Raw genomic sequence first — 26,841 nt, 5'->3', positions numbered from 1 at the left:
TTTTTCGGGATGAATATATGTCACCTTATTTTGCACTAAATTGAATGAACCGATTTTGTTCAAACATGATCAGTTAATAATTATTGGGTATTAAAATGTTAAAATATTATACAGATTTTCCTAAAGGTTGAGAGAAATTGCGAATTTTTTCACTTTCAACTCTTATTTAAGTCGTTAACATAAAAAAAAAAACTAATAACGCACCCCTCCTTTTTCCTATTTATCCTCCGGTAACTACCGTTTAGATAATACTTCAAAGGTTGAATGAAGATGATATGTATGAGTGTAGTCTTGTACATTCTCAGTTCGACCATTCCTGGGGATGTGTGGTTAATTGAAACCCAACCATCAAAGAACACCGGTATCTACGATCTAGTATTCAAATCCGTGTAAAAATAACTGACTTTATTAGGACTTGAACGCTGGAACTCTCGACTTCCAGCTGATTTGGGAAGACGCGTTCACCACTAGACCAACCCGGTAGGTTTAATAACGCACCCGGATGATTTAAAAAGGACTGCACATCTTTAAAAGCATTTAACATTATATTTAAATTTCTTGTAGATTAGAGTAAGCTCACTTAATAGCAAAATAAATCAAATTTTTATTCACGTAGTTCATTAGTACCGAATTCGGCTACCAGCGCTGTCACTTGTGTTGCTAAAAATGGATATATTTACTGGTGCGAAACGTGATCGCTGTGTGTTTTGATTTCAGCAACTACAGTTCAACGTAATTTTCGTAGAGATTATGTAAGGGAGAAGGCGTACAATTTACTCTTGTCACCAAACCTTTGTTGAAATAGATTGTTCTGTTAAGCATACAAAATCATCAGGACGCCCACGCGTCGCTGAAGCTATGAGTCGTGGATCAGAGAGCTACAAATCAGAGAAAGCTTTGCACGTAGTCTGATGAATTTAACTCGAAGTGCGTCAGGTGAGACTGGCATTTCACAAACAGCTGTTTGGCACGTATTAAGTAAACCATTGTACTTGAAGCTATACGAACTGACCGTATACGACACATTACAGATGATGACAAAGTTGATCGGAGTTTTGTGATGACAAAGCTGTAGTTTTGTGTAGAAATAATGGATAGAATTGCAGACGACGATACATAGATAATGTATTTTTTAGAGATGAGTCACCGTTTGATATCAGTGGCAAGGTGAACACCCATAAATGCCAAATATGGGGTAGCGAAAACCTAAATGAAACTTTGTAGCACATTCTTGGTAGCCCTAAGGTCAGTAATTTTTATGTCCTAAGCAAACGAAGACTGTACGATCCGTTATTTTTCCAGGAGGCAACCGTAAATGGTATCCTTTATCGGGAAATTCTTCAAAATTTTCTAATTCCTCAGTTGGAAGATGATGACCAAGACGGACGCTATTACTAGTAGCAAGACAGGGCAACAGCTCACTGCCACCTAAAACTCCGAGACTTTCTTGGTACTCGACTCCCAAGTCAGTGCACTGGTCATGAAGGTCCAATTGCACGGCCACCTCCCTTACCAAATTTGATCCGGCTAGATTTTTTCTTGTGAAGTTTCATTTAATATCGGGTTTATGTACCCTTTTTGCCTGCTGATTTTGTTGAGCTAAGACTTCGAATTAACGCCGCAGCTGCAGAGGTAACGGCCGACTTGCTGGCTACAGTCTGGAATGAAATCGACTTCAGGTGGATGTATGTCCCATTACAAATGAAGCCATATCGAACCAAAGTGAATGTTGGGTGACAGACTTGATGTATTTTTTTTATGAATTGAGACTTCAACCGATTCTTTAAGCTATTTAATAAAGTTTTATTTGAATTTAAAATTCAGAAGTCCTTTTAGAATCACTCGGGTACTTTAAGCAAAGAAATTGTAGAATTTATCCTACCCTTGAAGATTGCAAGTAAACAATTTCAGTACTTTTTTTTTAAGAATATCTCAGCTGAAAGTAGCAGACTATTTAAAATTATTACACAGGAACACTTCACGTGCAATTATCTATTTGTTGTTAGCAAATCTTTTTGATCTTCGAGCACTTGACTCATAATAGTGTATAAGTACAAATAATATTATTGTACTTTTACAATATTACGCTTAGTACAGATAATTTTTTTTTTTAAGTAGTAATTTATCAACTCCATTGCCAGCTTTTTTAAAGACAGATATCAGTAATAAAATAAAATTTTATATACGTTTAAAGAAAATTTATTAGGGAACAAAATAAAGAAATCCCAAATTCTTTACTGTTGTTATGAAATGAATTATTAAATCTCAAGTTGGCCAACAAAGATATAATGTAATAATATCATGCACCTACAGTTTTCCATGATTTAATATTTTCACAATTGTCAACTAAGCGAATATTAAGCGTGAAATCAATTAGCAACATTATAATTTAAATATTATTTTAATTAATTATCGTAACTAAAATTATAAAGTTCATAATTTCTGATTAATTTTATCATTAAAAGGCATTCATCCATATTTTATTTTAAAAGAAATGAAAGAAAGAAATATCAAATCTTGTTTTTTAAACTTTAAGTAAAATTAAATTTATTTGCATAGAAAAATATAAAAAGAGTTAATATTATAATATATACGTATTATAAATTACACTTTGTACCTCGTTTTGAACAAAATTAATTACTACAGAAGCTAATTGGATTATTTTATTATTTAAAAAACAAAGATACAGATAATTAACCAATTATAATTAAAAATTCCAAGAATAATAAATTAAATTATTTATACTTAATTCATTTTTCCATTAATAAACAATTTTATTAGGCCTTACGTTTAAACGTAATAGGTAATTAAACTTTAAAGGGAAATCTTGTTTTTGTGCGGTTTTTTAAATAACAATCATTAACAACGAACAAACTTGATTTTTAATTTGCCTACTTTTTTAATTCCTTGTTCGATGTAAAGGAAGTATTGTGATCACGAAAAATTCCAGTTTTCAGATTTAAACGGAAATATCCAGTTTGACCATCTCTGAATCCATTTTTACTAGTTTCGACGTGACATATGCATCTCGCATAACTCAAAAACGATTAGCCGTAGGATGTTGAAATTTTGGATTTACGACTGTTGTAACATCTAGTTGTGCACCTCCCCTTTTCATTGCAATCGACTGGAGAAAAAGTGTTCCAAAATCCAAAAATGTTTGTTTTTAGACTTTTCCTTAACTGCAATAATAAGCCCTCATTGAGAGATTTTCAACAATATATAATAAGTGGTACTTATTTTCATTGGTTTCAGTTATAGCGAAATAAAATTTTAATGAATGAAATATTTGGATCTTAAAGAGGCACATCGGTTCACATCCGACTTCATCTCCTTTTTTTTTAATTTAGATTTTTTTATTTGTTAATAATTATTAAGTTCTGATTGTAAAAAAATGCTTACTATAAATAATAATTCAATAATAACAATAAAACAAAACGAAAAATATCAGATGTTATTAGTAAAATAGAATTTTATGTATTTTTCATTATAAAAATATGTGTATATGTAAGAATATGTGTATAAGTCAAGTCCTACGCAAGAACTATCGCATGAAAATAAACAAGAACAAAACAAAAGTAACGAAATGTAGTAGAAATAACAAAGATGGACCACTGAATGTGAAAATAGGAGGAGAAAAGATTATGGAGGTAGAAGAATTTTGTTATTTGGGAAGTGGAATTACTAAAGATGGACGAAGCAGGAGCGATATAAAATGCCGAATAGCACAAGCTAATCGAGCCTTCAGTAAGAAATATAATTTGTTTACATCAAAAATTAATTTAAATGTCAGGAAAAGATTTTTGAAAGTGTATGTTTGGAGTGTCGCTTTATATGGAAGTGAAACTTGGACGATCGGAGTATCTGAGAAGAAGAGATTAGAAGCTTTTGAAATGCGGTGTTATAGGAGATTGTTAAAAATCAGACGGGTGGATAAAGTGACAAATGAAGAGGTATTGCGGCAAATAGATGAAGAAAGAAGCGTTTGGAAAAATATAGTTAAAAGAAGAGACAGACTTATAGGCCACATACTAAGGCATTCTGGAATAGTCGCTTTAATATTGGAAGGACAGGTAGAAGGGAAAAATTGTGTAGGCAGGCCACGTTTGGAATATGTAAAACAAATTGTTAGGGATGTAGGATTTACAGGGTAGGATTTACCGGGATGTAGGATTTACAGGGATTTACAGGGGAAACGACTAGCACTAGAAAGGGAATCTTGGAGAGCTGCATCAAACCAGTCAAATGACTGAAGACAAAAAAAAAAATTTATGTATTTTTCATTATAAAAATATGTGTATATGTAATTTAATAGGCGTACAAGGATGTCATGTGATGTCCACATCCGATTTTTTTTTAAATCTGACGTCATCAAATAATTGTCATTAACAACGAACAAAATTAATTTTTAATTTCACTATTTTTTTCTATTTTATTAAATTTGCATAAGTAGATATGATACTAAAATAAACATTAATAGTAAAACCTAACAATAAAGTATAATCACTTAGCTTTTGATAAGTTTTTAGCTGCTTAAAAAGATGTTTGATTAAACATCGGTTTTTGTTGAGTTAATTAGTTGTAGACAGAAATTTTTTTTTACTTTTCAATTTTAGTTTAATTGTTTCTTTAATTTTAAAATGGAATCTTATACCATAATCCTCTATTTCGTTATCCTAAATAATTAAAAAAATGTGTAATTTTTTTATTACCATTTTTATAATACTGATATCATTGGTGGTGGGATAGCATATAACTTTCACTCCAGGAGATTCTAGATTCGAATCTCGATCTGGTTTGATATTTTTTCATACTGTGCGAAATTCATTAAAATGAAAACCTTGAGGATATCAGCGTGTTATTCTCGAAGTGAATCAATAAATTATTAGAGTATTTAAGAAATAAAATTAATGTTTTTTTTTTAAATTGAAGAAATGTTTCTGTTTTAAATTATGACGTTTATTAAACAAAAGACAAAACAAAATGATTTTTAAGTATAATCGTTTTATAATATGAAATGCATAAGTAAATTATTATATGAATTTTTATTATGTACTAATATTACATGAAAATGAACTAATAATCTAAATCAAATTTAACCGTGTTAAATTAGTAGTAAATATTATACTAACAGCATTTACACAAAACGTACCGGCAGAAACGGTTCAATAAATTTTCTATAAATCAGAGAATACACAATATGCATATGAAGACACGAAACGGAACGTCATCTGCGACTATTTGCATTTATTTCCTCCAGTTTCCCCTACATCATTTTCCGGTAATTTCTTATCAAATAACACGCAACGACGAAGACTTCATAGGGCAACTAACTTGTAAACTATACAATCAAATTTTCTAATAGCATTTTAACATTCACACTAAAGCTTGTCTATGTCGACTATTTTACTACTAAAACTTAGATGTTCCCTTGTAGGATTTCAAGTTAAATTCCCTCGTTCGTTCCTACTCTCTTTCTCGTAACAAATCACGCAGCTTTCCGTTTCAATTAAATTTCTATTTCTCTTATGTACATCATGTAAGCTTATATTAATGTAAATTTTTAAGCTATAGATACTAATTTAACAATGGCTTACTAAATTATTTTTTATAGTTGGCTATTAATTTTCACTCGTTTTTTTAGTTTTGATTTTTTTTTTTAAATAGATTGTTTTAATGAGAATTCGATATTGAATAAATACGTACAAATAAAATTAAATTTCTTTAATTTGGAAACGATGACGAAGTTTTACTAATTACTTCCTTGTACAAAGTAAAGGAAGTATTATATGATCATGAAAAATTTCGGTTTTCAGATTTCAACGGAAATATCCATTTTCATCATCACCGAATCCATTTTAACTAGTTTCGGCGTGACATCTGTACGTACGTACAAATGTATCTCGCATAACTCAAAAACGATTGGCCGTAGGATGTTGAAATTTTGGATTTAGGACTGTTGTAACATCTAGTTGTGCACCTCCCCTTTTGATTTCAATTGACCAGACCAAAAGTGTTCAACAAAACCGAAAATCCAATTTTTTTGGATTTTTTACTTTTATTTAAATGCAGTATTAAGCTTTAATTGAGAGCTTTAAAACGATATGACATAAGTGGTACTTATTTTCATTGGTTCCAGAGTTATAGCCAAATAACATTTTAATTAATGAAATATTTCGATCTTATAAGGGGAAGGCACATCGGTTTGAATCACACTTCATCTCCTTTTTTTTAATTTAAATATATTGATTTATTATTAACCTCTGATTGTAAAAAAATTCTTAAGATAGATTTTAATTAAATAATAAGAATAAAAAAAAATATATATGTAAAAATATCAGAAGTTATTAATGAAATAAAATTTTATGTACTTTTAAAAATGTATATATGTAATTTAATAAGCGTACAAGGAAGGAAGGAAGTCCATGTGGTGTCCACATCAGATATTTTTTTCTTTAATAAGAGTTCGATGTTGGATTAATACAAATAAAATAAATTTTCTATAATTTGGAAACGAGGACGAAGTTTTACTAATTTTACTTATAAAAAAAAAAAAAAAAATATAGATTTATATGGTAAAATAGTAAAATATCTATAAAAATAAATTTGTATTTATGTGATATTTAAAATTTTAATTAAAAAATTTGTAAATTTTTGTGAAAAAATAAATATTGAAATTTAGAAACATTACAAAAACAACCACTTTTAATAATTTTATCAAATATGGTTCGTTGGTTGATTATATAAACCTACTTGACAAGAATTTTTCCACCGTTCATAGCGGTGGAGATATTCATAATGACAGAACGTTAAGTCGACATAATTTTAAACACATGACGATCACTGTTATATTTTATATACTTTACATAAAACAACGAAATTTTAGTTATATTAAGAATATAATATACATTCTTAAGTTCCTGATGATAGAATTCTCTTCCGAAAGCGCTTAAACGCATAAAAAAAATTGTTGCTAAATGGGTTTTTTAATTATTAACCACTTTTAAAAATAGTTCTTTGAAAATTACTTATTGGGGTATTTAGAAACACCATGAAAGCAGCTTTTTTTAATACTTCTATGAAAATTACTTAAGGGAATTAAAACATTTAAATTTACGAACTTGTTTTTTTATAAATTCAGCTTTAATTTTTATAAAATGTTAGTTGTATCTTAATGTATAAAAATTACTTTTGAATTCAACTTACGTTAACTGAATTCTATGCTTCAGTAGATTTAATCTTTATATTCCCATGCGGGAACATTTCCCAATTGTGAATAATTATTCTTTTTTACGACTATAATGTAACGTTTAAATTACGCGGCTGGGATCTGTATCATAAGAAAGAATTTATTGAACAGATATCCATTATGATCCATGTGTTCAACCAATCAAAAGCCTAATCGTTTTAACCAGTAACCAATCAGAAGCGGGTATTGTTTAATGTATCAGCTATTTTCTTATTTTGATTTTAATCTGATTTAGTAGTTAACAAGCAGAGGTTATTTGAAAGTACACGGATAGGTAAGTAAGTTTTTATATATTATACTGTTTTACCTTTTGTTAATTATGTCGGATTATGAGGAATAAATGTCTTAGAAATCGATCGAATTTAAGAAAAGACAGAACTTATGATTAATAACCTATTTGCCTCAGTAATGCATTTTTTGAAAAATTAAAAAAAAAATATTCCGTAAATATATATCGCTGATTTAAATCAATAATACCAATATTTTATCAGCTGTAGAAAAAATACGGTATGTAATTCTCTTTAATGGCCATAAATACACTCTGGCGAGGTTTACGACACTCGCCAAGGCTTGCGTCGTAACTTCGCATTTGTGCGTTAATGATTATCGTTGCACAATGTATTATTTTATAATTAGTAATATATTTTATTTATTTGCCATTTTCTCAACGTAAGTAACAATTACAAATTTTCACTTTCTTTTTCTTTTGAATAGATCTTTTTAGATCTCGTTGCATTTTCTTTCTTATTTTCCTCTTCTTTTTGTTGTTCCAGTACTTTTTCATTCTTTCCGAGAGTGCTTGTTTTTGCTCTTTTGTAAATTTCCTGGAGCTGATCTTTAGTTTTCTCTTTTCGTCTAGTTTGAAATCCTCGATTGTTTATTTTTTCCAACTTTTATTTAGTTTTTCTAGGTCTTGGTTTATTTCCTGGTGCCACCCTATCTTTGTATGTATTAAAAAAAAAAATAAAAATTTAACATTACCAGCATAATTTACATCAAATTCACCTTCCCCTGAAGCTACACAAAATATTTCAGGAACTAACCGAAAAGAAAATTCAGGATTTTCTACAAATGAAAATTTTAAAAAAAATTCATAAATTTGGATTTGGGATTGCTTCGTAACGTGTAAAATTTTCGCTTACATTTCTTCTCCTACGGTAAAGTAAAGCTTTAAATGAAACTCCTGGAATTTAAATTAAACGGTAAATATTTTAATTTCATATGGTTTTTGACCTGAAAATTGAATAAGATATATTTCAAAACTTTACCAGTATTAATTTTTTTATAAAATTATCATAAAACACTAATAATTGGTATCGCAAAACGCTACTTTTAAAGATTGAAATAACTTCGTTAAATTGCTAATAACAAATAAAATTTTGCAACAAAATTTGTAAATAATATTTTTGAAAAAATCTATGAATCATCAACTGAAAATGAAGAATGTTAAGAAATTTGAATTCTATTAAAAAAAAAATTACATATATATATATATATATATATATATATTTCTCTTAATATTTTCGAACAGATCTCTAAGTGCTGACCTCCATGGCTGAGTAGGTCTCGTCATTTCGTGCGGAAGTCCAGGTTTTGAATCCTAGTCAGGAGTGGCATATTTTTATACACCGATAATTTCCACAGGACTAATAACCATAGCTCTTCATACCCGCTCTTTCATAACAAAAAAAAAATTCTAGAAGTAATAAAATTTTCTCAATTTAATAAAAAATATATCGTATTTTCATGACGTATCAGCTTCATCAGTTTTTTCTTTTCTGTTTAGTCTCCGGAACCATCTCAAGGTATTACTTAAGAGGATGATATGTATGAATGTAAATGACGTGTAGTCCTGTACAGTCTCAGGTCGACCATTCCTGAAATGTGTGGTTAATTGAAGAAACCCAACCGCGAAAGAACATAGGTATCCACGATCTAGTATTCAAATCCGTATAAATGTAACTGCCTTTACTAGGATTTGAACCTTAGAACTCTCGATTTCGAAATCAGCTGAATTGCGATGATGAATTCACCACTAAACCAACTCGATGAGTTAGCTTCTATAGTTGAAAATTTAAATAGCGAATGAATTGGTAATCGTATAAAAAATATAATCCAAATGTTTTTTTGTTAAAGTAAATTTTTAAAACGAAAAATAAACCTTAAATTGGCAATCATATTTTATAAAATTACTTGATTTAATACGATTATTATACTTTAAATAAAATTTAGTATAAAATATACTCGTATTATATATAATTAGTTATATGTTTCTACAGTTACTTGTTTGTATATTTTAAAAAGACATATATTTTAATGGTAAGATAAATATTAGTGTACATAATTAATGAATACAAATAATAAACAAATTGTATATTTTATCTATAAATTTAATTAATGAAATAAATCAAAGATATAATAGTGTAATTTAACAAGCGAGGTAAACCAGTTTGTATTAGTACATACTTGTAGAAATATTAAATTTGCATATTTTTATTATTAAAAAATATATATTTACATTACTAATATAAATAAATCTCGTTCAACGGTCTTTTTCCTTTAATTTCAATAAAATGTTATTTACGACGTGATAAAAATTATTAAAATCTGATTTATTAACTTTACTGTAACCTAATCTATTATAATTTTATGTATTAATAAATAATATCTTGGTATTTAAATTTGAATACTAATTTAATAATTACCATGTAATTTAAATTTTTTTTCTTAACTGTTCATTTTTTTTCTAGACGCAATATTTTGAATATATCGTCATTCGTATCATTATTATTATTATTTTATTAATTAAAAATAAATATTTAATTTATATAAAATTATATATATATATATACTTTTTAATTTATTCAATCTTAATTCAGTTATATATTGTAGGTATTTATTGATAATATTTATTGGCGAATGATTTACAATATTAAAGTTTTTTAAATTAATGAATATTTTGTTTTTTATTTTCTTAATTACAGAAGGAAAAATTGTACACCTTTGTAATTTATTTTACAAGTTACTATTTTAAAATCATCTTGAATAATGTTATTTTTAATAACTTGTCAAAGAATTCAACCGAAATTCTAAAGTAGTTATAGAACTTAGGCTTATATTTTTTTCAAATTTGGATACGTATTACAAAGGAACCGTGAATTAACCTATCACGTAAAATTGGATCCACCCAATATGGGTGGATCCCTTTTCCATCCCACCCTTTTCCATCCAATTGCTGGTCTTTCGTGATTTGAAACGACGGTATAAAATCCAAATACAACTGCTTCTTCGTCCACAGCTAGACTAGAGCGTACAACATTCTCAAACGTTTTCGCTCACCGCCCACTTTGAGAATCAAAACTTTTCTAACGGCCTCAAAATTTTTAAACTTACCATTTGTTAAAAATAATAATTGCAATTACTGTTTTTTTAAGATGCGCTCTTACAAACAGCAATTGCAATTATTGTTTGTAAACGTGGCATATCCTATTTCTGAGTTGAAAGTTACGTTTTAAATGAGAGCAATTTCTCCCTGATCTTTTATTACTTTGATGATTTTTGAAATCTGAAGTAGACTGTCAAAAAGTAGAGTATTCAAGCTTTAATCTTGTTTTAATCCGTCTCTCTAAGCACCGTTGTTGCAAAGTTAAAGTTGTTTGAGTACAATTTTTTTTTTTATTATAAAATATTGATGACCCTTTAATTTTTTGTACTAGTGCAGTGGATATTTAATAATTGGTATGAAATATCAGGAAAATATAACTTTTATATATTTTTTCAATCAGCTATCATCTTTCTAGATCGCCTGAATGCCCCCAATTTTCTATGGGCTTTCTACCGACCCTCTTGAAGGCCTTCAGCCCCCACAAGGAGACGTTATCGCCCAATTTGAGAACGAATGGCGTAGAACAAGGCATATATGTGAGCACAATGCTGTATGAGTTCGCTCTTCTTTTCTTAACGCGCGTTAAAACGAACGATCAAGCGTTCTCATGTGTACATGCCCTAAATGGCTTCAGCGTGTAAATAGATCTGGAAGAAAAAGGAGGAAAAATCGTCTGGTTATAAAATTGTCGGCGTGACAAAACTAACATTATTCTTTGCGTTTTACATATTATTAACGTCTATTAGGCAGATATCCTGAACATAACTTTGAATTTACCCGAAAGCTGAGCAAATAATTGGTAAAAAGTAAATATTAGATTAGAAACCATTATTGTTCGAGCGGATTTTGACTTTAATTTGATCTTGGCTTTTTACCTTTTCATCTGTCTATTTGTGAAGCAGTTAAATCAAATACGTTTTTTATCATTATTTTTTTTTTTTGTAAAATAAGATTTCTTACTTCTAAGACGGAAAACGGAAAGACATAGAGATTTTTCATAAGATTTTCCATTTTTAAAATGGTTGGTAATGTATTTCTTAGAAAGGATTGGAGAGGTTATGCTGGAGGGAAGTATCCGTCACTCACCCAACACTGCTCTTCAGAGTGACTCGTGATCTTCCGTCCTCTCATTACACCGACTTATTCTTAATGTTATCTATGTATCATTTCCAGTTTTCTATTAACTCCTAACAGAGGACTAGACATAGTAATTAATATTAAGAATAAATCACTGTAATGAATGTTTTTTTATGATTAACACGCTCGTAAATCGTTTAGCTTACAAGTGAAAATAACGAGCAACTTTCAAGAAATGATTTTTATCTTATATAAAGTTCTTGTAATGAAAAAAAGTTTTTTTAAACTGGAATGCCATCTACACATTTCGCTATGATTGGTTTGCGATAAAAAATTGGTTCAGTGAAGAAAGAACAAAAGAAAATTATTTTACTTTTTTTATATGTTTTTCCTTCATAAAAATATTTTTTTACTTTTAGAATCAATTGGTGTTTCATGCCGTATCATATAAAATGTTTGATTATGACTTTTAAATTAATATAATTAAAAAAAAAATAGTTTCTAGTTTTTCAATTTTCAATTGATTTGATTGTCTTTAACTAAGATAACGAAAACAAAAAAGCTGACACCAAAGTTGTAATAATTTCTGGCATTGGTTACTTATTATATATAGTGGAAAAACAATGATACATGAAAAAGTTATTTAAAATTTATTTTTTTGGAGGTAATCAATGATGGAGTTTATTGTAAAATTATCATTATATGTTTAAATAAATCAAAAGAGAATTTTAAAAATGTTTAAAAATCGATATTTTATATATATATATATATTTTTTTTTTCTTTTTTGCTTCCCACCTCCAAAATCACATTCTAATTTTTATTTTTTTAATTTTTCTACGTTTACTGTGTTAAATGGAAGAGAATAAAAATGAATTCCACTGAAAAATGAACAAAAAATAAAATGTTACGTAAGGTTTATTTTTTGGGAGTGCGGATAAATTATGATGAAATTTTATTGTAATATTATTACTAAAACGTTTTAAAAAATTCATTAAATATAAATTTTTAAACTTTGATCGACTCTCTCATCCTCAATATTGCCCGTAACTATTTCTTTTTTTTGTCACTTTTGAGAGATTTTTTTCTTCTGTTTAGCCTTTGGAATCACCGTAAGGTATTACTTCACAGGATGATATGTATGAATGTAAATGAAATGTAGTCTTTTACATCATCAGATCGACCATTCCTGTGATGAGTGGTTAATTGAAACCCAACCACCAAAGAACACCGGTATCCACGATGTAGTATTCAAATTCGTATAAAAGCCTTTATTAGGTTTTTAGGTCACGTGAAAAACTACTATATCTAAGAACGCAAAAAAAAATTTGGTTAAAAAATATACGATAAATAAAAAGATAGTTTCGTATTTTGGGGAATGGGGAATTCAAGGATTTTTTTTTAATAATAAGATAAGCATGTACCCATGTACTAACCCTAATATAAAGCGGGATTATGTTTGAAAAATTTTGAGAAAATTGATTCCAAATAAGTATCTACCCCACCCTCTAGAGATATTGACCCCCAAAATGTTATCAACATAGTGTCCTATATGCACAATAGTCTGTACAAAATTTCATCAAAATCAGTTTATCCAATCAAAATTTTTTGACGCTAACACACGTATATACCCACGACCTTCTTTTTTATGTTTTTTGAGTTCCCTGAGTCATGAAACGTCAAATATTGCAAAAAAACCTACAACCAATTTTTTGACTGATTACTATACATTCTTGTACCATAGATCTAGAGGTATGATGCCAGTATATTAAAAAAACTTACTTTTACATAATTATTTTATGGGCACGATTAAAATATCTTTATAGTTTGTCCCCTCGAAACAACAAATGTGTTGAATGTTTATAATTGATCTGAAGAAAAGAAAAGCTAATAACGAAATAACAATTAACTCCCCTACATTCCATTTTTATTCTGTCTGGCAGCCAGTAATACAACTGCCGATTGGTTATAATGGAATGATTTTTTTTTTATACCATTTGAAAAATGCTATACTTGACCGGGACTCGAACCTACAACCTTCGGGATGAAACAAGAGACGCTATAACTCTACCACGTAGATCGGACATATTTTTTTAAACAATGTATTATTTAAAGTAAGTTTTTGTATTCCCTTATTAATAGGAAATATTTTCCGTTTAAAATTTTTACTTTATCTACTCATCTCTTCCTTGGACATCTGATATTTTTATGAATATACTGAGAAAGTCTGTATAATACACAATTATTATTAACTTATTAATCGTATGATAAAAGATTTCACCTTTCAAAAGCAAAAAATTAAAAAAAAGTTAATGATTTTATCTAATTGTTTTATTTAATTAAATATTTTATGATTTTTTTTTTTTAATGAAATAATAATATTGAGTTACTAACCCCTTTATGTAATTATCATTAATGTCCTTGAATATTTTATTTAGACTAATAATACAATAACGAAAAAATGAAACAGGGTTAATGTCTTGATTGTATGAATCATTTTTTGTTATTTTTTTTACAGTATTACTTAGGGCATACAGAGACGTCTTTGTTCAATCTTAAATCCCATTATTACAATGAAAGAATGTAATCTAATTTCAAGACTTGAATAAAGATTAGTTTAAAAGCTGTATAAGTATATGTGTGTATGTGTGTATGCATGTTAACGTAACTTAGACTATAACTAACTTATTGCTTAAGGCTGTTTTATTAATTCGTTGGTGTTCAGTTCGGACATTATTTAATAAGTATGAAGGCAATATAGCTGCTAATATTAATAAGAGATATTTTATTTGATACATCAAATGTTGTTGCACGCGTTTATATCTGACGCGTTTAAAATATATATTTTATTTTATAATAATTTTCTAAATAAATCGGTATAATTAAAATAAATATTTTAACAAGAATAATAATAATATTATAATTTTTTTTTGTCTTCAGTCATTTGACTGATTTGATGTAGCTCTTTAATATTCCCTATCTAGTCCCAATCGTTTCATTTCGGTATATCTACATTTCGGTACATTCTATATCCCTAACAATTTGTTTTACATATTTCAAACGTTGCCTGCCTGTACAATTTTTCCCATCTACCTATCCTTCCAATATCAAAGCGACTATTCCAGGATGCCTTAAGATGTGGCCTATAAATCTGTCTCTTCTTTTTGCTATACTTTTTCAAACCCTTCTTTCTTCATCCATTTGCCACAACATCTCTTTCGTTTGTCTCTTTATCCATCCATTTGATTTTTAACGTGCTCTTATAGCACTGCATTTCTAAAGCTTCTAAACCATTTTATCAGGTACTCCGATCGAAGAAATTTCTAAATAAATTAATTAATTAACTGATTACTGTTTTATTACATTAACATTTGTTATTTATTTTGTAAGCTTATATTCGATTCATAATAAGATTAGAAAATCGAGATAATTTTATTTAATTTCCTAAAAATGCTTTTCTATTTAATTAAAGAAATTGATTTTTTAAATTAATTAAACCTTACTTGAAAAGAAACTTTATCATATCTATCCATAAAACTGTTTTTGGATGGACCTGTGATGTTACCGGAGGTCCACCCAAAAAATTAATTTTTATTTTAAAATTTTGTTTAAAAAAAATTGCAGAATTAAAACGCACATCCTATTATGTAATTTTTTTTTCATTATCTCGCCTCTTTTGGTTCAGCGGTGTTTTGGTGGATATTTTTTAATCTTTCAAGAACATTTTTACTTTCCCGTTTAGATAGCGCTGTAGCTCTAGTCCAGTGTTTCTTAACCTTTTAAGTGAGCCGCACCCATTTGAATCTGAAAAAAGCTCTCCGCACACCCATCGCATAAATACCAAGAGCTGGCTGCAATTTTCAACATCGGTTGCCTCATCCAGTTGTATGCTTACTTTTAGTGGACTGGCTTTTATGTCTTCTATTATTTGTAGTAAAGTATCTTTACTGAGATCTTAAATTCGCGATCGAATTATATCGTTCGATAACGGAATCTGGTGAATTTTTTATGCACTTCAGAATCCAATACAGTTTCAGCTATAATTAATGCACAAGGTTTTATTAATTCCTCAGCGATCGTGTGGGGTTTTTATTCTTTGCACACAAATATGACGCTTCTAATAGGGGCTTTTGAATTGCTGGCTGGCATAATTTTAAGATAGTACCACTGGTGTCAAATCGAGCCTTTTTTGACTTCAAGCTGTTCATGCTATGACCTGCACCTTCACCACCATGCAGGTTGTTGAAATGCTCTAATAACTTTGACGGTTTGAGATTGCTGTTTGAAAATATCTTGGAATATAAGATGCATTGAGGTCGTTGCGTACCATCTTTTTTTGTTGTACAAGTGAATCCATAAGCAACTTGTAGTTCCATTGGCGTTTTTTTGACATAGCAGGGTTCACTATAATCAATTAAATTATTTAGAAATATCGTATAAAAAATAACAAAAATACAACCAAACCTCGTATAACACGGATTAATAAATTGTGGCATATGTTTCATTGCAACATATGTTTGTGGCATAAATTGTGGCTCGGGTGTATTATTTTAAATTAGTGAGAAAAATTCTTACATTTGTATTATCGATGTATCCTATTTGGGCTTGAATCACTGATCAATACGAATGTATTAAATAGGTAAGTAATGTAAATAATCGGATGTTTAAATGCGTACACGCAGAAACAATAATAGACTCAGGTATAGAGTAAGGGTGAGGGAGCGGACATAGCCAAATCTACCTAACCGTTTTTAAACAAAAGCAATTGGTTGAAGTCATCGAAAATTCAAATACATACTTTTCAAATATCGCAAAAATAATATATGTATATTGTTAGAGGCTTCTCCCGCATCCCCAAAAATACCTTCCCGCACCGCCAGGGGTGCGGGCACCCCCGGTTAAGAATCACTGCTCTAGACGATAAAGTATTGCAATCTTTCCAATTTAGGCATACTTGGTTATAACTGGATCTTGACGGTTTGACACCTAAGGAACCTAAAAATTTGATGGAAATTTTCCAGATATTTATGTTCTTATGTATGCATATGTGTTCGGCGTTGGCTTCTAAATCACCTTATATTTCCAGAACTACTTTTGGACAAACTAGTTCAGATTACTTTTATATGTATGGAATTGATGTCATTAAATTTTCAACTTAAAAGTCGAGAGGGTGAGGCTGTAAAGCAAGGTCACCCTTAGTATCCCTAGAATTCCTATGATTAAGATTATACTTTTCTTAGGCTTATTTGTTAACAATTAAAAAATAACAATATTTGAAAAAAAAATGTTTCCAAAATTCCACCCCTATCCCCAAAAAATGCTGTTGTAGTCGTTTGCTAATTGGCTGTATAAAATGTAGAACTAGACGCGGGATTCGTGCTTTCGTGAACACGGTTAGCTAGTTCAGAGGGTAACGATGTAGGACATTGAAGATGTCCGGATGAAGCCTGCAGCGAAAGCAAAATCTGAGTTTATAAATTACTGATGTAAATGTCTATCGAGGCATTTACATCAGTGGCATCCCAACGAGACCTGGCTTATTATTATAAGATGTAAAAAGTTAAAGGGTGAAAAACGACTCCCGTTAAAGCCCATCAGAGCTAGGAACGGGGGTGATGTGGCAACCGGAAACTTCACAAGGCGAATGTCTTCCTCTACGAGGTTGGGATGTAGTCGTTTGCTATGTTGTGATATAACAGGTGAGCGGTAGAATTAAATAAATTAATATTATTTAATGTGAAAAAAATTAACTCGGTATGGCAGGATCTCAAACTCGATCGGCCAGTTGACTCGATGCCTGATCCGTTAAGCCTCGCGGGTACACTAACCTGCCGACAAAACAAGCGAAATTTGTTCTATGTAAGTTCTGAAACTACATTAGTTTAGTTAGTGCCGACCGTCACCGCTAGTACCTCTATACCCGTGCGAATTAAATATGGTAAGCACGCGCGCTTTATTTAGAATCATGGAATTGAATAAACGAAAAAAATATTATATTTAAATAAGATGATAAATATTTTTAATTAAGTTGTGTGGGTAAGTCGTGCATCAGAAATAACCCACCTGAAGGACTTTCCTGGAATACATCTTTAGCTGCGTGACAGGAAAGTTTAACTGTGTTGTCATTTTTTTATCATTTTTATATTCAATTTATCAAAATTCCATATTAATTTTTAATTTTTATTTTACCTTCTATTATATTCTATAAAAAGAAGATTGTAATTAAATTATAACTTTTTTAGATTTTTCGATTTAATGGGTAATAAACTTCCAGAAATTAGTAAAAAAAAAAATCGTTTGTTCATATGTGTGTATATATATTAATTATGTCGGTGTATACTTCGATTCAGTACTCGCGAGCTTGAATAAATAAATAAAAAAATTAAGTTTTTAGAATTAAGAATTCTATTCGTAAGAGCTTAGTTAAGGTATTTACGTATTAGCCCAACAAACTACAAACTTTTGGGTTATTGTTAATATCGCTCGATATAACCATTATATTATCATTTATATTTATTAATTTATAAATATAATTTAACAAATTTAACCTACGCTCGCTAACCTTGACTAATTAACACAGTAATGTTTTCAGTATTTATAAATAATAAATTCAGTAATTATTGCAATTATTTATTATTTAAATAATTAAAACGTTACTGTTAATTAATCGAGATTAGCGAGCGAAGCGAGCGTAGGTCAAGTTTGGTTAATTTTTATCTATAATTATAAGCAATAATGCTTATATTTTTAATATGTAAAATGTGTTAATGATCCTATTACTTTGAATCAAAGTTACGGGATCATTACGGTTATGGTCGACGGACTAACATATAAGTACATTAATTAATTTATGAAGTATGGATCATAAAGGAGGTGGGGAGATAAAAGATGGTTCAAGGGTTACATTTCTGTTGGGGCTAGAGTTAATCAAAATTTTACTCGTATCATTTGTAAAATATTTTTTAAAAATTAAATTTTCTAAAACTGATAAATGATGGTTTATCGAAATTTTTAATTTCTTACAAAATTCAAAAAATTGTACACCTATTTATTTTGGGCTTTATTGGGTTAAACGATCACCACATCAAGCTCGCGTACATTTCGATCGATTTATCGCGACATTTATTGATCGCGACATTTCAATTTATCTTAATTATAAATAGAAATGATCATTTTGTTAATTATTTAGTGATCAATTTATTTTTTTATTAATCGTGTTTATATAAACACGATTTTATTTTGAGATGGTATTGTGTGCGATGCAAGTAAAGCGTCGATGTTATGTATTGTTGTACTAGGGTATGACAGGTTATCTTTAAACGCACTCTAGTTACTTACGTTACGCATACGGCTTGCGCACCATCTACTCTCTTCACGGACATGTTTTAACTGGTACTAAACGTTCCGTTGCTACACTCTCGAGCTGTGTTAGTATGGTGTAACAGTCTGTTATAGATTTTATTAATATTATGTCGCATATTGTTTATTTTAATGTATTTTTAAATGAAGTAAAGTTTAGAATAGTTTGTCATCAGGTAAATCATTTCATTTATTAATATTAACTACTTTAGTTTTATGTTTACCGTCAAGGAAATCTGTTCTGTAGTCGTTTGGTTTTCCGATAACCGTCAAAGAGGAATTGTTTTTCATTTTTTACAGTTAAATCGATGAATCATTTAGTAAGAACTGATATAATGAGGTAAAATTAATATTTTTAAACCTACAATAAATATTATTCGTAATTATACAAAATTTAATCTATATTATAAATGACAATTTTTGAATAGTTTTAATAATTTCTATTTAATGAACATATAATGTATAAAGGGTGTCAAAATATTGGGAAAAAAAATTTCTAAGTAAAAAAAAAACAAAAATATCCTTGTGCAATTTTGCGTAAGAAGACCGAATTTTCGTTAATTTATTTTGTATATTATTCTTCATATTATTTTTTCCCCCAAGAAATATACAAAAGATAAATTAAATCTGAAAACTGAAAAAGGTACAATTTTTTACTTCATTGTACGAAGTAAAGGAAGTATTGTGTTCGCGAAAAATTTCGGTTTTTAGATTTCAACGGAAATATCAATTTTGACCATCCCTAAAACCATTTAGACTACTTTCGATGTGACATCTGTACGTACTTATGTATCTCGCATAACTCTAAAACGATTAGTCGTAGGATGTAGAAATATTTGATTTAGAACTGTTGTAACATCTAGTTGTGCACCTCTCCTTTTGATTACAATCGACTGTACCAAAAGTGTCCAAAAAAGCACAAAATATAAAAAATTTGGATTTCTGACTTTTTCTTAACTGCAGTAGTAAGCCCTCATTGAAACTTTTTATCATTGGTACTTTTTTCATTGGTTCCAGTTATAGCCAAATAAAATTTTAATTAATGAAATATTTGGATCTCACAAGAGGAAGGCACATCGTTTCAAATCAGATTACATCACCTTTTTTTTTTAAATTTTTTTTTAGTTTAAATATATTGATTTATTAATACTTTTAATATCTGATTGTAAAAAAAAAATTATGATAAATAATAATTCAATAATAACAATAACAAAAAATGGTACTTACGTATTACCGCCACCGCAGTTACAGCTTTATTTAAAAACGAAGTAGTCAATCGGATTTCGGTGGAAAATGAACAGTCTCTTTATTAATTTTAATAAATGGTTATATTTATTTTATAAATATAATTTAACCAAACTTAACCTACGCTCGCTTCGCTCGCTAATCTTGACTAATTAACACCGTAATTTTTTGAGTATTTATTTAATAAATTCAGTAATTATTGCAATTATTTATTATTTAAATAATCAAAACACTCCTGTTAATTAGTCAAGGTTAGCGAGCGAAGCGAGCGTATGTTAAGTTTGGTTAAATTATATTTATAAATATAAATAACCATAACCATTTATTAAAATTAATAAAGAGACTGTTTTAAATCTATGTTAAACTCTATATCGGCCCATTTTCCATCGAAATCCGATTGACTACTTAGTTTTTAAATAAAGCTGTAGCTACGGTGGCGTTAATACGTAAGTACCCAAAAAATGGTAGAAGTTATTAATCAAATAAAATTTTATGTAATTTACATTTAAAAAAAAAAGTGTAAATGTAATATAATAAATATAATAGGCGTAGAAGGAACTCATGTGTTGTCCACATCAGATTTTTGCTATAATTATATTAATATTATAAAACTAACAGTCCCGGGACAAATTTTTAACGAAATCGGTTTAGCCGTTTTTGATTTATTAATTCAAAATGAAGATTGTCATTTATTTATCCCACCCTACTAAAGGGCATTTGTATGTGTGTCAGTCTGTCTGTGTGTGTTCGTCACCTTTTGCTTAGCACTGGAATATACCGATTACTAGCGGAAAATCCCGATTCGTTAGTATCAATTTCTAGAGTTAAATTTCTAATTTACTTTCGTTATATAACTTTTCATCATTCAAAAAAAAATTTTTACAAAAGGTAATTAATTTTGGGCACCTAATAATCCTATTCCGAGACGACCCAAGCCAGGGCAACCCGCCCAGAGGGCTCATGTGCGGAGGCGTGCCTTCACGCCTCTGGCGCTAGTATTGATATAAGGAAATCATTTTTAAAAAAAATACTAAAACATTATTTAAGTAAATAATGTTTTCGTACTCCTCATACCTCAAAATATAAAGAAAATCTAGTTTCAATATCACAATACCCGGTTTTATTCACAATATCACCATGCGACCGAAAGTAATACGATATTTTTCTTCGAAATGTTGGTAAAAAAAAATTACTGTGAAATTTTAGAATGGCTGTCTTCTACTTGTTAAAGAATGAGTTATTTTTACGCGTAAATGAAATTGCTATTATTCAAATAAGATTAAATGACTATACGTTTTTCCAAACGTCTCTATAAATCTTTCAAAATAAAATATAATTTTAACTTACCGTCTATTTTGGTACCAGGTTTTAACCTGAGTATCACTGAGAGATAATTTTGCTGCCAGTTCCATTCTGTCCTGGACGCTGAGGTATTTTTGTCTTTCGAAACTTTTTTCAAGGGTTTGTAATTGATGATCAGTAAAGGCCGTTCGCGCCTTTCTTTGTTTTTTACTTAAACTGTGATTTGAACTTCTTCCATTATCATCATCTTTGTGACCTGAAAAACGAATAAATGTAATTAATTTTTTTGAATTTAATTCATTTTTTTTATTATTATAAATTTTATTTTATATATTTTTTACTCTTAAATAGAACTTTAATGTAGAAATCAATTATAAATTTATTTTAAAATATTATTAAAAAATATACCGTTATGTTTATAAACTTGAAAATACAAAATCATGCTCCAATACAAATGTATGTATAAGATTTTTTCGTCCGTTCTACGGGAGTCAAATTTTAACAGAACTTGGTGGGATGATGTAGTCCTACTGAGAATAAAACCCTATTGATTTTCAAGCGAATTGGTGTAAAGAAATTAGAATTAGAAACAAAAAACGAGGTTTTTGCGTACATTTTAAGTTTTTTTTTAGAGTTTTACTAGGCGCAGTTTTTAACCGATTCTGATGAAACATGAGTGGATGATGTGCACCTAGTAAAAATAGAGCCATATTGAGTTTCAAGCGAATCACAGGAACCGGGGTTAGAAGCAAAAAACTGGGCTTTTGGGCCAATCTTCAAGGTTAACTAAAACCGGAAATCCGCCACTTCTGAAGCACTTACTCCCACAGTTTTTTTTATAGTCTGAAGATCTAAAATTGAGAAAAAATTTTTAAATATTTTTTTTTCTCTCTTTACAATTTATTGTAGATGGTGTTAGATTTAGAGAAAACTTTACTTGAAAAATTTGTTAAGCTTAATTTATATAAGAATATTTTTGGAAAACTTTTCTTAAAATATATTTCCTACCTATAAAAAATAATATATATTATTTTCTTATTTTTTTGGTTCTAACTCTTTTAATTTTTATTATTAAACAATATATTTTTAACTTTTCTTCATTATTTAAAGGATTATAAATATTAAAGTAGAATTGGCACCTATATTATATCCGCACCCGAAATCAGATGCGATTTTTTTGCATTACTTTCAAAAAGGTTTTTTCACTATTTTTGAACAATTTTCTTAAATGAATTTTTGAATTTAATATTTTTTTATAAATACATTTTTCCAAATTTTCCCGACACAGTAAGGAAATCCCTAAAATCAAAACTTTTTTATTCGAAATTTGGGAATTTTGATGGATAAATTTTATTTTGGTTATAATAAACTGGTCCTGTAAATAGTAAAGCTAAGCAATGCAAAAAATTAAAAAAAAAAATGTATAAATTATTAATAAAAATCTTCTTTTTCTTTGAAACTACAAACAAATAAAATTCTACAACCCACCGGATTGGTCTACTGGTAAACTCGTCATCGCAAATCTGCTGATTTCGAAGTCGAGAGCTCTAAGGTTGAAATCCTAGTAAAGGCAGTTACTTTTATGCTAGATCGTGGATACCGGTGTTCTTTGGTGGTTGGATTTCAATCAACACATCTCAGGAATGATCGATCTGTGTTCACAGGTACAGGAATTACATTATATTGACTGATAAGCCGCTAATAACTATAATAATTGTTAATGCCACTAAAAATAATATTACAAAAATTGTTGAAAATTTTTAAAAACTTGCTTTATACATTTTTGTCATACTTTAATTAAATTATTATCATACATTGCATGAGTTTAATTAGTAGGTTAATTTGAATTTCAAAAGCTAACATCATATATTGAAATTTCTAATATATTTATAAAATATCAAACAAATTTTCAATCAAACATTTTTGTCAGTAGCTATGTGACTCGTACGGAGCCGAGTGAATCGCGTCAGTCACTGTGCTGTGTCACAACATATTACCCGCCAAAAATCATCTGTGTGTGTATATATGTGTGTGTATGTATATATATATATATATATATATATATATATATATATATATATATATATATATACACACATACACGTGTATACAATGTATATAAAATATATAATATACACACACCCACACACATCCACTTTTTTTAAGTCGGTTTTAAAATGCTGAAATTTTAATTAATATTCTTCTTAAATTTTGAAAACTTTTATTGATACGTTTTATAACGTTACGTATTTATCTAAAAGATTATTTCATTCGCATAAATATTTATTTAAAGTGTTATTAGTAATTAGACATTCATTAATTATAATATTACATATTAAAAAGGAAACATCTGAGGTTCAGATTTACTTTTACATAAAGGATGTAAAAGGATAGATAACCTATTTGATAGACAAGTTACTCCATAACTTTATTTCAGACGAGTGAGCAAAACTAATTGGAATTAAAGATGAAGCGACCGACGACTGTTACCAGAGTCGTTTTTAAACCGGTTAAAAAAGACGACTGGTCGGATGACTGAATGAATGTCGTCTATAAGGGAGAGGAAAACTGCAGGACCACCACCGCTATCCTCTCGAGGGATTCTAAATCGATGTATCTACTAGTAGTACAGCCGACTTCAGAAAGCCTTTAAATTTCGTTTTCCGCCACACGACCGGGACGGAAGGTGGTGTGCACTTTGTACTCCTCGGGGACACGACCCCCATTGTACACAATCCACTTGACTAAAATCCCAACTGAATTTGAAATCGATCCAAAAGAGGCTCTTGGATGATTTCTTTCTTTCTTTTTCTTTATTTATCTTTCCCGTTACTTCCTTCCTTATTTTCTTTATACAGTAGTTTCTTATTTTTCTTCTTTATTCTTACTCTATTTTCACCACTTCCTTTCTAGTTACAGCCCACAAAAATCTACCATTTTATCGATCGAACGTATGTAGTTGTATTGAAACGTTGTAAATAAATCTACGCTCAAAATAAATTTTTTATAATATTAGATAAATTGATAAGTTGTATTAAATATAAAATAATTGTTATTAGTTAAAAATAAAAATTATTAATAGTAATATTAATTAAAAATAATAATAATAACTATAAAATAAATAAACTGCCTACTTGTAAATGCTTTAACACTTTTGTTCTAAAGAATAGAATTTATAAAGTAAATTTTTTGTGGTTATGTTCACACATCTTCAGTTTCAGAAATTGCAATGTTAAATATTCTGGTGAATAATTTTATATAGATTTACGTTAGCTAATCAATCTGTTGGTCCTTTCTTAGATTTATATTTCTGAAAACATACCGTTATTACGGTTATTTTATAAAAACAGCTCTGGGTAATAATTATTCGAATATACTTTTTGCAACATTGAATAAACGGAGTTTATAACTGTTATATATAGTATAATATCAATTTTTGTTACAAAATATTATTTATGTGATCGTGAAAATTTTATTTTGCAGATTTTATGAAAATATCCATTTTGTCCATCCCTAAATCCATTTTGACTAATTTCAACATGACGTACGTACGTATGTATCTCGCATAACTCAAAAACGATTATCCGTAAGATGTTTAAATTTCGGATTTACGATTGTTTTAACATCTAGTTGTGCACCTCCCCTTTGGATTGCAATCGACAGGACCAAAAATGTTTAAAAAGGCCCAAAATAAAAAATAAAAATGGAGTTTGGACTTTTTCTTAACTGCAGTAATAACCCCCTTATTGAGAGCTTTTCAACGATGTAAATATAAGTGGTACTTATTTTTACTGGTTTCAGAGTTATAGCCAAATAAAATTTTAATTAATGAAATAATTTGATCTTACAAGGAAAAATACATCGGTTGGAATCAAACTTCATCTCCTTTTTTTAACATTTTTTTTTTTGCTTAACCTCCCTGATCACCGTTACGTACTGCTTCAGAGGATGAGATAGATCATTCCTAGCATGTGCAAAAATCCCATGCCTGACCGGGATTCGAACCCGGGACCTCCGGATGAACTTCTTTTTTTTAATTTAAATATATTGATTAATTATTGATAATTATTAGCTATGACTGTAAAAAAAATTGCGATAAATAATAACAATAAAATAAAGTATATACTTAAGATTAGATAGTTTTTTCCTGAAAAAAATTCTGTACTTTTTATTGCTTGAATCATTGTCAGACATTTTTTATGAAATAAGCAAAACTACATTTGTTACACAACTGCCCGAAAAGGAGTGTAATGTATTTAGGTTGTATGTACGTATATATATATATATAAATTTTTTTTTCACCGTAGCAGCTAAACGGCTGAACCGATTTATATGTCTTACCCGGCGATGGAATCCTTACGTTACCGGGAGTGTCTAATGTTTATACAAATATGTATATATATATATATATATATATATATATATATATACAGCTGATTCAAAAGGAAAGGGAAATAATCTATAAACTGATTCTAGAGCTTAAAATAAGGAAAAAAGTTCATACAAATATATGTTCGAAAACGCTTAGTTATCAAGTTACAGCTAGCGAAAAATTTCGTTCGGATTTCGGTTCTCCCGGTGTAATTTCAGTATATTATTAGTAATCTTTGTGTTTTGTTATGGTTTTTGATTTCAAAAATCGAATAAAATATGTCGCAGAACTGTATTTCCCGTAGTTTTCATGATATCGAACATAAAACAAAAACATTTGGTGACGGAAATTCTCCAAAAATTTATTCTGGATGTATATATTTATGTTTGTTCCATGAAAGCAGCTCAAACGGCTGAACCGAATTAGATGTATGACCCCGCGTTTGAATCCTTACGTTACCAGGAGTGTCATAGGGGTACTTACGTATTAACGCCACCGCAGCTACAGTTTATTAAAAACAAAGTAGTCAATCGGATTTCGGTGGAAAATGGGCCGATATAGAGTTTAGCATAGATTCAAAACAGTCTCTTTATTAATTTTAATAAATGGTAATTTATATTTATTTATTTTATAAATATAATTTAACCAAACTTAATCTACGCTCGCTTTGCTCGCTAACCTTGACGACTAATTAACAGGAGTGTTTTGATTATTTAAATAATAAATAATTGCAATAATTACTGAATTTATTAAATAAATATTCAAAAAATTACGGTGTTAATTAGTCAAGGTTAGCGAGCGAAGCGAGCGTAGGTTAAGTTTGGTTAAATTATATTTATAAAATAAATAAATAT

The 26,841-nt window shown here is 29.0% G+C and overlaps 1 protein-coding gene across 1 annotated transcript in view; it reads right to left on the bottom strand.

The window, feature by feature from the left end:
- Window positions 1-26,841, bottom strand: part of LOC142327606 (homeobox protein B-H1-like) — a 213,558-nt gene that overhangs the window by 28,718 nt on the left and 157,999 nt on the right. The window contains exon 2 of the mRNA XM_075370804.1: window positions 21,661-21,871. Within this exon, the coding sequence (XP_075226919.1) occupies window positions 21,661-21,871 (211 nt within the window). The remainder of the gene's footprint in view (window positions 1-21,660; window positions 21,872-26,841) is intronic.

This window comes from Lycorma delicatula, chromosome 7, assembly GCF_047948215.1.
Source record: "Lycorma delicatula isolate Av1 chromosome 7, ASM4794821v1, whole genome shotgun sequence".
Classification (NCBI taxonomy): Eukaryota; Metazoa; Arthropoda; class Insecta; order Hemiptera; family Fulgoridae; genus Lycorma; species Lycorma delicatula.
Note: the sequence above shows the minus strand (reverse complement) of the source record. Positions and strands in the feature narration are given on the sequence as shown.